General features: G+C 41.5%; 2 protein-coding genes across 2 annotated transcripts; both read right to left on the bottom strand.

The window, feature by feature from the left end:
* Positions 1-434: 434 nt before the first annotated feature.
* On the bottom strand, positions 435-2,846 carry LOC306829434 (protocadherin beta-15-like; the record flags this gene model as incomplete). Its single annotated transcript, XM_079352476.1, has 1 exon — positions 435-2,846. The coding sequence occupies one exon, from the start codon at positions 2,844-2,846 to the stop codon at positions 435-437; it is 2,412 nt and encodes an 803-aa protein (XP_079208602.1).
* Positions 2,847-4,522: 1,676 nt separating this feature from the next.
* On the bottom strand, positions 4,523-12,326 carry LOC306829433 (protocadherin gamma-A4-like; the record flags this gene model as incomplete). The annotated part of the gene is made up of 2 exons (XM_079352475.1): positions 12,054-12,326; positions 4,523-6,745 (listed from the first exon to the last, which is right to left on the bottom strand). Exons 1-2 carry the CDS (start codon positions 12,222-12,224, stop codon positions 4,523-4,525), a joined length of 2,394 nt encoding a protein of 797 aa, XP_079208601.1. The 5' UTR covers positions 12,225-12,326.
* Between the last annotated feature and the right edge of the window lie 36 nt (positions 12,327-12,362).

Genomic DNA, 12,362 nt, shown 5'->3' with positions numbered 1-12,362 from the left:
AACATTTATCTTTGATATGTTCCAATAAATGCTACTCAATTAAGAGAACACGAGAAAAGACCAACCCAAGAGACCTTAAAATTAAGGGAATTCAACGTTTCCTTTACAAAACCAAAAATATACAAAATACTTAATGTTTCTTCTTTGTACATGTTTCTACTTTATCTGTTATATCACAATAGACTGTGGAGAATAATGAAAAAGGAGACCAAACTGATTGTAACCTCCTACAGTTATAACCTGAACGCTTCAATGTTACCAAAGAAGAAAAGCATGACAAACAAAAACCCCAAAGAGCTTGTAAGAACTTTTAGATTCAATTGAATAAGCCAAGGATAAAAACATGCACAAATTGAAAACTCAGGACCAGATGAACCAAAAAGCAAACCTGGGGACTTTCAACGAAAGCTGGAATGATTACTGCTGCAAGAGATCTAGCGATGATTAACACATGTTCCTACCTCAGGAGAATCATCACAGTCTCCAAAAACATCAGCAAAGTCTGTCGGACTTTTCCTCAGAGTTTGGTCAGCAGGCAGTGTGTTGTCATTGTAAGAGGACACAAACTTAAAGTCACTGGTTCGAGATCCTGTCGTCAGGTAGGCGTCATAGTTGTAAGCGCTGCGTAAAGTCCCTGTGCCGTCAACATCTGCGTAATTAGGAGGCAGATAAGCGCTGGGGATGGCGACTGCTCCGTCAAACAACAGTCTGGGCTTTCTCCTGTGACAAAACCTCACACCCAGGATGATGATGATGAAAGTCAGAAAAAAGGTGGACACACACACCAGCGCGATGATCAGATAAGAGGTCAGTTTGGAGTTCTTCTCGTCATAAGAAATGTCCTTCAGTTCTGGCACCTCAGCCAAGTTATCAGAGATCAGTAAATACATGGAACAGGTGGCAGACAGAGAGGGCTGTCCGTTGTCTTTCACTGACACAACAAGGTTCTGTTTCATGCTGTCAGACTCAGAAATGTCCCGCTGGGTCCTGATCTCTCCACTGTGGACACCAATAGTGAAAAGACTCGGGTCAGTGGATTTCACTATATGATAGGACAGCCAGGCGTTCTGTCCGGAGTCCGCGTCCACCGCTATCACTTTGGACACCAGAGAGCCTCCGTGTGCAGCTTTGGGGACCAGCTCGGTCATGAAGGAGTTGCCCTCCGGGGAGGGGTACAGTATCTGAGGAGAGTTGTCATTCACATCTGCTATGAACACACTCACGGTCACGTTGCTGCTGAGCGGAGGAGAACCGTTGTCTCTGGCCATCACGTGCACCTTAAAGCTCCGGAACTGTTCATAATCAAACGACCTCACAGCGTGGATCACCCCCGTGTCTCCGTTCACTGACACATAAGAAGACACCGGGGCACCGTTCACCTCATCGGATAACAGAGAATAAATCACTGTACCGTTCTGTCTCCAGTCGGGGTCTCGAGCACTAACGGAACATAAAGTGGAGCCAGGTTTATTATTTTCACTCACATATGCGCTGTACGACTGTTCCTCAAACACAGGTGGGTTGTCGTTGATGTCTGCTACAGATAACTGAACAGTTTTAGAGGAGGACAGAGGTGGAGAGCCCTCGTCAGTGGCAGTGATTGTAATGTTGTAATCAGACACTAATTCACGATCCAGCTGTCCTGTGCTCACCACAGAATAATAGTTTTTAATAGAAGGAACCAACTTAAAAGGGACATTTTGCTGAATGGAGCAGCGCACCTGTCTGTTAGACTCAGAGTCTCTATCCTGCACGTTAATGATGCCCACCTCTGTACCGGGTGACACGTTCTCAGGAATGGGATTAGTCAGTGATTTTAGATATATTACTGGAGCGTTGTCATTCATGTCAATAATATCAATGACTAAAGTTGCGTATGACGCCAATCCTAACCCATCTTTAGCACTAATCTGCAATTCATATGACGATTCTTTTTCAAAATCAATAGACCCAGCGACCTTAATCTCTCCTGTTTTAGAATTCAGGGAGAAAACGTGGTTTTCATCTGAAACATCGTCAAATCCATAAGTTATTTCACCATTTAAACCTTCGTCTGCATCAGTAGCACTGACTGTGAGAACCACAGTATCTAAAGGAGAGTTTTCAGGCAGACTGGCTTTATAGACGGCCTGACTGAACACTGGTACATTATCATTAGCATCCAGTACAGTGACGTGAATGACTACAGTCCCTGATCTCCGAGGAGAGCCTCCATCAAATGCAGTGAGCAACAACATGAGCTCTTTTTTGTCCTCTCTGTCTAATTCTTTGTCTAAAACTAATTCACCATATTTTCGGCCACTCCCCTTTGTCTGGACATTTAATTTGAAATGGTCATTCTGCTGTAAAGAATATCCTTGAACAGAATTTTCTCCAATATCTCCATCGTGTGCCTCATCCAGTAGAAAACTCGCCCCCTTAGCGACCATTTCACGGATTTCAAATGTAAGCGACTCTTCTTTAAACTGAGGTGAATTGTCGTTGATATCTTGAACGCGTATATTAATACGGTGCACCTCTAAAGGATTTTCCAGAACGAGTTCCTGTTTCACAACACACGATGCTCGTTTCGCACAAAGCCCTTCTCTGTCAATCCTTTCTTGTACGATCAAGTCTCCTGTGTTGAGATTCACCCCGCAGTACTTCACACTGTTATCCTCGGTGTCAATGCGAGCCTTCCGAGCAGACAGTCTGCCAGATTCAAGCCCCAAATCCTTCGCGATATTTCCAATTACAGATCCACGTTTCATCTCCTCCGGGATAGAGTAGCTCACATCTCCATAAACGAGGAGGCCCAGAAAAACAACAGCAAGGCCGAAATGCAGCGTGAAGGTGCTGTATCCCATTGTTGCTACGAGAAAGACCGTATACATACAATAACCCTTAATACTGATCGATGTTTGATTCCTAATTAATCCAGCAAATCATAAAGACAGAGCAGTCCAACACAAAGCGTGTTTCGTAAACTGCGGTATGAGAGCAGAGTCAGACTTTGAATTCGTTGAGACAGAAGGGTGGAGAATGACCGTGCCCTTTCGTTTGCTAGTATACACTGACACCATGAGTATATATGCAGGTATAACATGGATACGTTTGTTTCTCTTTTAATTGAATTGTATATTTTGTGTTTATCTCACATAGAATATTTCAAACGTTGTGTCGAAGAGCAATGTTTTTTGACTCCAAATAGGTCTATTAAGTGTTTTCAAACAAATATATATTGACACGACATGCTCACCTTAAACTCACTGAGATATGTAACTTGAGTACTGTAAGGATTCTGTCAATTCAGGGGACAGGTCAACATTTTAAGACAGGTAAAGCTATCCTTGAACGCAAGGTGATGGAACCGACAAACAAAGTTTTCCACACTTCGACCTCGGACTATTTGAAGTTTGCTTTAAACAATCCGCTTTACTTTTGCCAAGATCCAAAAACACCTTAAAGACAAATGCACCATTTTCACACGAGTCACAGCATTGTCTACTTAAACATGAAGGGCCTTCCCACAAATACAATACATGGCCAATCTCAGCAACAGATGCATCATTGACACAACACAATTAACATAGCAGCTTGATTTTATTAATTATACTACGCATCCCATGAAGAATAAAACTTGATCAGATTCAAAGGAGTCGCAGTCCAAAGGAGACATTTCCAACAACAATGGAGTAGGGCACTGATATACTTATTTTAAAACCATGAGACGAATACAAATGACAGTTTTATACAAATCTATAAACTAACAAATGTTCTGACACCAGATGTGAAAAAGGGGAGGGGTTGATAAAAAAAAAATCAACTATCTCAAAAAGTCATTGTGATATTCAAAATACTTAGGATAAAAGAAGATGAAACCAGAAGGTCAAGGAAGGTTTATTTATATTGCCCCTTTCAGCAACAAAGGAATTCAAATTGTGTCACTCAAGACATATCTTTAATGTTCCCATTGCCTTTGTTTGGGGAAGAAGTAGGAAGCACAATTTAGCAATGGGGTAACAGCAGCAGTAACAAGAGAGGTAAACTAAGTCTGAACTGTATAATAATATCTGACAGACTTCAGCACCATGGACAGCGAAACTGGCTGAACATTGAACTGTCAACGAAAAAGTCGAGAGACATTCATGTAAATTTAGAGTAGTACATATAAAATATACAATATTGTTAAGACACGTCTTTACATGCTAAGTAAATGACAATAACATTTCAAAAGAGTGTGGAAAGGGATCGTCCCTTTAAGTGTGTTAGTGCAATTTTTACAAATGGGAGAGAGGGAATAGATAGTGTGGTGGTGTGAATAAAGCAGTATTTAATCAGATTGTATATTTTATAAAGGCTTTACTGTTTGGGCAAAAAGTCGTCAAGTAAAAATGGATCAACAACGAAAATACCAGATCTAGATTCTTCAAGATCCAACGTATATTGCTGTTATTTAATTCAAAATGAAGTGCAGGCACAAAAACATATAAAAAAAAAATGTTAAACAATGAACGCTTGAATACACCTCGAATGCAAGTTGTCATATGAAACATGTTCCTACCTCAGGAGAGTCATCACAGTCTCCAAAAACATCAGCAAAGTCTGTAGGACTTTTCCTCAGAGTCTGGTCAGCAGGCAGTGTGTTGTCATTGTAAGAGGAAACAAACTTAAAGTCACTGGTTCGAGACCCTGTCGTCAGGTAGGCGTCATAGTTGTAAGTGCTGCGTAAAGTCCCTGTGCCGTCAACATCTGCGTAATTAGGAGGCAGATAAGCGCTGGGGATGGCGACTGCTCCGTCAAACAGCAGTCTGGGCTTTCTCCTGCGACAAAACCTCACACCCAGGATGATGATGATGAAGGTCAGAAAAAAGGTGGACACACACACCAGCGCGATGATCAGATAAGAGGTCAGTTTGGAGTTCTTCTCGTCATAAGAAATGTCCTTCAGTTCTGGCACCTCAGCCAAGTTATCAGAGATCAGTAAATAAATGGAACAGGTGGCAGACAGAGAGGGCTGTCCGTTGTCTTTCACTGACACAATAAGGTTCTGTTTCATGCTGTCAGACTCAGAAATGTCCCGCTGGGTCCTGATCTCTCCACTGTGGACACCAATAGTGAAAAGACCCGGATCAGTGGATTTCACTATATGATAGGACAGCCAGGCGTTCTGTCCGGAGTCCGCGTCCACCGCTATCACTTTGGACACCAGAGAGCCTCCGTGTGCAGCTTTGGGGACCAGCTCGGTCATGAAGGAGTTGCCCTCCGGGGAGGGGTACAGTATCTGAGGAGAGTTGTCATTCACATCTGATATGAACACACTCACGGTCACGTTGCTGCTGAGCGGAGGAGAACCGTTGTCTCTGGCCATCACGTGCACCTTAAAGCTCCTGAACTGTTCATAATCAAACGACCTCACAGCGTGGATCACCCCCGTGTCTCCGTTCACAGACACATAGGAGGACACCGGGGCACCGTTCACCTCACCGGATAACAGAGAATAAATCACTGTACCGTTCTGTCTCCAGTCGGGGTCTCGAGCACTAACGGAACATAAAGTGGAGCCAGGTTTGTTATTTTCACTCACATATGCGCTGTACGACTGTTCCTCAAACACAGGTGGGTTGTCGTTGATGTCTGCTACAGACAACTGAACACTTTTAGAGGAGGACAGAGGTGGAGAGCCCTCGTCTGTGGCAGTGATTGTAATGTTGTAATCAGACATTAATTCACGGTCCAGCTGTCCTGTGCTCACCACAGAATAATAGTTTTTAATAGAAGGAACCAACTTAAAAGGGACATTTTGCTGAATGGAGCAGCGGACCTGTCTGTTAGACTCAGAGTCTCTATCCTGCACGTTAATGATGCCCACCTCTGTACCAGGTGACACGTTCTCAGGAATGGGGTTGGTCAGTGATTTCAGGTATATAACTGGAGCATTGTCATTCACATCAGTAACATCGATTATAACTTTGGCGTATGAGGTCAGACCTAAACCATCTTTAGCTTCAACCCGTATTTCAAAAGAACTGCTTTCCTCAAAGTCAATCAAACCAGTTACTTTAATTTCTCCAGTTTTTGGATCAATTAAAAAAACATTTACCTCGTCATCAGACACGTGACCAAAGTCATACGTCACATCTCCATTAACTCCTTCATCCGCATCTGTAGCACTAATTTTCATAACAACGGTATCTGGAGGAGAGTTTTCAGGCAGACTGGCTTTGTAGACGGCCTGACTGAACACTGGGGCGTTATCATTAGCATCCAGTACAGTGACGTGTATGGCTACTGTCCCTGATCTCTGAGGAGAGCCTCCATCTAAAGCTGTGAGGAGCAAGTCTATATCCTTCTGTTTCTCTCGATCAAGTGTATTCTCAAGCACAAGTTCAACTTTATTGCTGTCAACGGCAAGGATGAAGTTCTCGTTTCTCTGAAGGTTGTACCTTTGAACAGCATTTTGACCTATATCTGCGTCATGGGCCTCCTCGATAGAAAAGCGATTTCCCTTGTCAGCCGACTCTCTTATTTCCATCTCAATCAAACTCTTTTTGAATTTAGGCGAGTTGTCGTTAACATCTTGAACATGAATGCTAACACGATGAAGCTCCAGAGGATTTTCTAAAACCAGATCTACTTTAACAACACACGAGGGTTTCTTGCCACAAAGGCTTTCTCTGTCCATTCTCTCCGATGTGATCAAATCTCCGGTATTCAGATTGATGTCACAGTACCTTTTCCGAGTTCCCTCAAAATCCAAACGGGCCTGTCGAGAAACAAAGGTCCTCAGATCAAGGCCGAGATCTTTGGCTACATTTCCAATAACAGACCCGCGTTTCATCTCTTCCGGAATAGAATAACTCAAGTCTCCATTAACGAGGTGCAGCGTTACAAAAAAGGAGGTGAAGAAGAAGATCGGACGAAGCGGTGAAAATCCTTTGTCTGTCATCCTGACATAAAGGCGCCTTCAGTCTTTGAAACTTCTTCTCTAGAGCGATTTAACACATTTATCCCACAAAACACTCAAATACTCAATACTGCAAAAATGATGCCTGAGTGCTCATAAGGCTGTTTGCGGATTCAACCCTCCCCTGGAAAAATCCAACTGATAGTCATTCGGTGTCAGTGGGTGGACTCGTACTTGTTAAGTTTCTGTCAGCCAATAGCGACACCATGAGCCGATTTTTATCCCTACACTGTTATGTTGGGACCTTTTCTGCACACAGTCCATAAAAATAACGACGGCAAATCAACTGAAGTACAGAAGTCCTGTACACAATATATTTGAATTTATAATTGTAAGAGATACAATCTGTGAAGATGACGGAGAATACAAAAAGAACATGGTATGTTGTCCTCTATACTTTACAACTAATTCGATTTTAATGTCAACACTTCACGTCATTATCAAGAAGGTAGCTTGCAGCTGAAGTTTAATAAAGATGCGATATTCAGCACCATGGACAGCGTTAGGAGAAAAGTCATTTCAATTGCTTATTTAAAGGTGAGAACACATCTAAAAAATGTTCCATCAGAAGTTTAAGGACTCAAATAGTCCTCATGTGTTTAAAAATATGAACAGCAAAATGTCTTAAAATGTGAAGAGTTATTGTTCTTTTTGGAGGAAAAAAAATTATATTCTTATACCTCTATTTAATAACATGTAAAATACGAATTCAAAAATAATTAAGAAAACCTTTATTATATAAAACTTTTTTATTGTTTAGTTGGATGTCACTGACAAATACAAAGTTTATAAGGCGAGAGATTACAAATTTAAGGTTTTGCTCGTCCATTGGGTCAATTAATCTGAGGGGAGATAGTGTGGAAAAGAACATAAAGAACAACTTCTTTCATGCTAGTTTATTAATTTCTCTCTTGTACTAAAGTCTACACTTTGATTTTATAATCATGGGTGAATTTTCAAAATAGATTTTATAATTTGCCTGACCCAACAACAGATGTACAAATAGCCATCTACAAAATTTAGAGGTAATCTCTATCAATGAATGAATTGTTAAAAACTTAGTCATCAAAAACATGTTGTCTGGCACAAACTATAATTTCAATTCCTAGAATACAAGTTTAATACTTCTGACATGTCTCGACAAAGCTATTTCAATTTTAAGGGAGAAGAATAGAAGGTCTCCATCAAAGTCAAAGTTTTCTGAGAAAAGAAGAGCAGGCAGAAACAACTCACTGGTCTGTATCTACTGACATATTCTAGTTTCAAAAGGAATAACTTTTTTTTTTCAATTCCAGAAAGTCAATATCCATGTGTACAACCACTTAATCAAATGTTTTAATTACTACTTGGAAAGAGATAATGTGTACCTAAGGAAGTTAGATCCAAGAACAGAGTCTATCTAAAACTGCTATTCAAGGATTCAGGAGATGGGCAGAAAAGGGATTAATAAACATAAACCAACTGTTTGATGGAGGAACTCTAAAATCATTCACACAATTACAAAACAAATACGGCCTAAACTCCAAAGATTTTTATAAATACCTACAACTAAGGAGTTATTTAATGACACATAAAGAATGGGAGGCCCTGAAACGACCACCAACATTAATAGATGATTTTTTGATTAGGAATATGACAGAAAAAAATACAAGAAAAACTGTCTCCAAACTATATAAATACTTACAAGCATACTGGTCTGGAGACTCTCTCCACATTAAGGAAAGGTGGGAACTGGAATTGAATATTATTATCAAAGATGAGGAGTGGTGGGAGGTGTGTGAATCAGGACACAAAATAACCAATAGCCCATTGTGGAAGGAATTTAATTGGAAATGGAAAATGAGATACTTTAAAACACCTTCTGTTGTCTCAAGATATGACGAAAAAAAGACGAAATTTATGTTGGAGGAACTGTGGCCAAATTGGAGACCACACACATATATATTGGGACTGTCCAAAGTTGCAAACATTTTGGTTGGGAATTCAGGCAGAGATAAAATCAATTCTGGATGTTGACTTACCATTGGAGCCACTACACTATATAATTGGGTTTATTCCTGAAGAACTAATGGACAAAAAACAGGCTCGTTTACTACATATCCTGCTACTAGTGGCAAGGAAAATGATAACTGTTTCCTGGCTCAACCCACTACCTCCCACCCCCCTTCAATGGAGAGAAAGGTTAAAGAAAGTGTACTTAATGGAAAAAATAACAGCAAAACTACACTTAAAGTTGGAATTGTTTATGAATTTGTGGACCCCTGTCATTGCCTGCCTCAAATTGACGTGACTGCTTGGGAGAATTGTCTGTTTGAATTATACATAATGGAATGTTGTGATGTATAAGGACTGCTTGCCCTGTCATATTTTGCAACCCCTTTTTGCACCTTGTAACAGGTGACTGTGACAGTAACCCTCCTTGGACCAAATGGAGGATTTCCTCTTGTTGTGGGTGTAGATGATGCCATGATTAGGATTTTATTTAATTTGCCGAACTGTATGTTTCATGTTTTTAAATGTTTTCCTTTTTATTTTTATATTATAATGTTGACGCTTTGCCTTGAACATTTATACTTGTTGTTTATATAAGCTGTTTACAAAAGCTGTATATAAATATGAATATAAAATAAAAAGTGGTGGTTCAAAAAAAAGAAAAACTGCTATTCAAAGCAGAATGGAATGAACACCACTTCAACACATTGAAGAGAAACAATTATAACAACACCAACAACAAAGACATCCACGAAGACTTTTAATGTGTCTTATACTTTTGATAATAATTTACTACGAAGTGAAGAAACATTGCTGTTGCCATAATCAAGAAATAAACAGATGACCAGGCAAGCCAAACTTATTCAAATTAAACGATTAAACTGCTCTAAAAAGGTCCTACCTCTGGTGAAGAATCGAGGTCTTCAAAAGGGTCAGCAAAGTCTGTCGGGCTTTTCCTCAGAGTCTGGTCAGCAGGCAGTGTGTTGTCATTGTAAGAGGACACAAACTTAAAGTCACTGGTTCGAGACCCTGTCGTCAGGTAGGCGTCATAGTTGTAAGCGCTGCGTAAAGTCCCTGTGCCGTCAACATCTGCGTAATTAGGAGGCAGATAAGCGCTGGGGATGGCGACTGCTCCGTCAAACAACAGTCTGGGCTTTCTCCTGCGACAAAACCTCACACCCAGGATGATGATGATGAAGGTCAGAAAAAAGGTGGACACACACACCAGCGCGATGATCAGATAAGAGGTCAGTTTAGAGTTCTTCTCGTCATAAGAAATGTCCTTCAGTTCCGGCACCTCAGCCAAGTTATCAGAGATCAGTAAATACATGGAACAGGTGGCAGACAGAGAGGGCTGTCCGTTATCTTTCACTGACACAATAAGGTTCTGTTTCATGCTGTCAGACTCAGAAATGTCCCGCTGGGTCCTGATCTCTCCACTGTGGACACCAATAGTGAAAAGACTCGGATCAGTGGATTTCACTATATGATAAGACAGCCATGCGTTCTGTCCGGAGTCCGCGTCCACCGCTATCACTTTGGACACCAGAGAGCCTCCGTGTGCAGCTTTGGGGACCAGCTCGGTCATGAAGGAGTTGCCCTCCGGGGAGGGGTACAGTATCTGAGGAGAGTTGTCATTCACATCTGAGATGAACACACTCACGGTCACGTTGCTGCTGAGCGGAGGAGAACCGTTGTCTCTGGCCATCACGTGCACCTTAAAGCTCCTGAACTGTTCATAATCAAACGACCTCACAGCGTGGATCACCCCCGTGTCTCCGTTCACTGACACATAGGAGGACACCGGGGCACCGTTCACCTCACCGGATAACAGAGAATAAATTACTGTACCGTTCTGTCTCCAGTCGGGGTCTCGAGCACTAACGGAACATAAAGTGGAGCCAGGTTTGTTATTTTCACTCACATATGCGCTGTACGACTGTTCCTCAAACACAGGTGGGTTGTCGTTGATGTCTGCTACAGATAACTGAACAGTTTTAGAGGAGGACAGAGGTGGAGAGCCCTCGTCAGTGGCAGTGATTGTAATGTTGTAATCAGACACTAATTCACGGTCCAGCTGTCCTGTGCTCACCACAGAATAATAGTTCTTAATAGAAGGAACCAACTTAAAAGGGACATTTTGCTGAATGGAGCAGCGCACCTGTCTGTTAGTCTCAGAGTCTCTATCCTGCACGTTAATGATGCCCACCTCTGTACCAGGTGGCACGTTCTCAGGTATGGGGTTAGTCAATGATTTCAGATATATTACTGGAGCATTATCATTCATATCAATAATGTCAATGACTAAAGTTGCATATGACGCCAATCCTAACCCATCTTTAGCACTAATCTGCATTTCATATGAAGATTCTTTTTCATAATCAATAGATCCAGCGACCTTAATCTCTCCTGTTTTAGAATTCAGAGAGAAAATTTGGTTATCATCTGAAACATCGTCAAATCCATAAGTTATTTCACTATTTAAACCTTCGTCTGCATCAGTAGCACTCACTGTGAGAACCAAAGTATCTAATGGAGAGTTTTCAGGCAGACTGGCTTTATAGACGGCATGACTGAACACTGGTACATTATCATTAGCATCCAGTACAGTGACGTGTATGACTACAGTCCCTGATCTCCGAGGAGAGCCTCCATCAAATGCAGTAAGCAACAACATGACCTCCGTTTTGTCCTCCCTGTCTAATTCTTTGTCTAAAACTAATTCACCATATTTTCGGCCACTTCCCTTTGTCTGGACATTTAATTTGAAATGATCATTCTGCTGTAAAGAATATCCTTGAACAGCATTTTCTCCAATATCTCCATCGTGTGCCTCATCCAGTAAAAAACGCGCACCCTTATCTGCACTTTCACGGATTTCAAATGTAAGCGACTCTTCCTTAAACTGAGGTGAATTGTCGTTGATATCTTGAACGCGGATATTAATACGGTGCACCTCTAAAGGATTTTCCAGAACGAGTTCCTGTTTCACAACACACGATGCTCGTTTCGCACAAAGCCCTTCTCTGTCAATCCTTTCTTGTACGATCAAGTCTCCTGTGTTGAGATTCACCCCGCAGTACTTCACACTGTTATCCTCGGTGTCAATGCGAGCCTTCCGAGCAGACAGTCTGCCAGATTCAAGCCCCAGATCCTTCGCGATATTTCCAATTACAGATCCACGTTTCATCTCCTCCGGGATAGAGTAGCTCACATCTCCATAAACGAGGAGGGCCAGAAAAATAACAGCAAGGCCGAAATGCAGCGTGAAGCTGCTGTATCCCATTGTTGCTACGAGAAAGACCGTATACTTACAAGAACCTTTAATAAAGATCGGTGTTTGATTCCTAATTAATCCAGTAAATAAAAAAGACACGGAGCAGTCCAACACAAAACGTGTTTCGTAAACTGCAGCACGAGAGCA

The sequence above is a fragment of the Symphodus melops genome, assembly GCF_947650265.1.
Source record: "Symphodus melops genome assembly, chromosome: 9".
Lineage (NCBI taxonomy): Eukaryota > Metazoa > Chordata > Actinopteri > Labriformes > Labridae > Symphodus > Symphodus melops.
The sequence above is the reverse complement of the archived record's forward strand: the minus strand, read 5'-3'. Positions and strand labels throughout refer to the sequence as shown.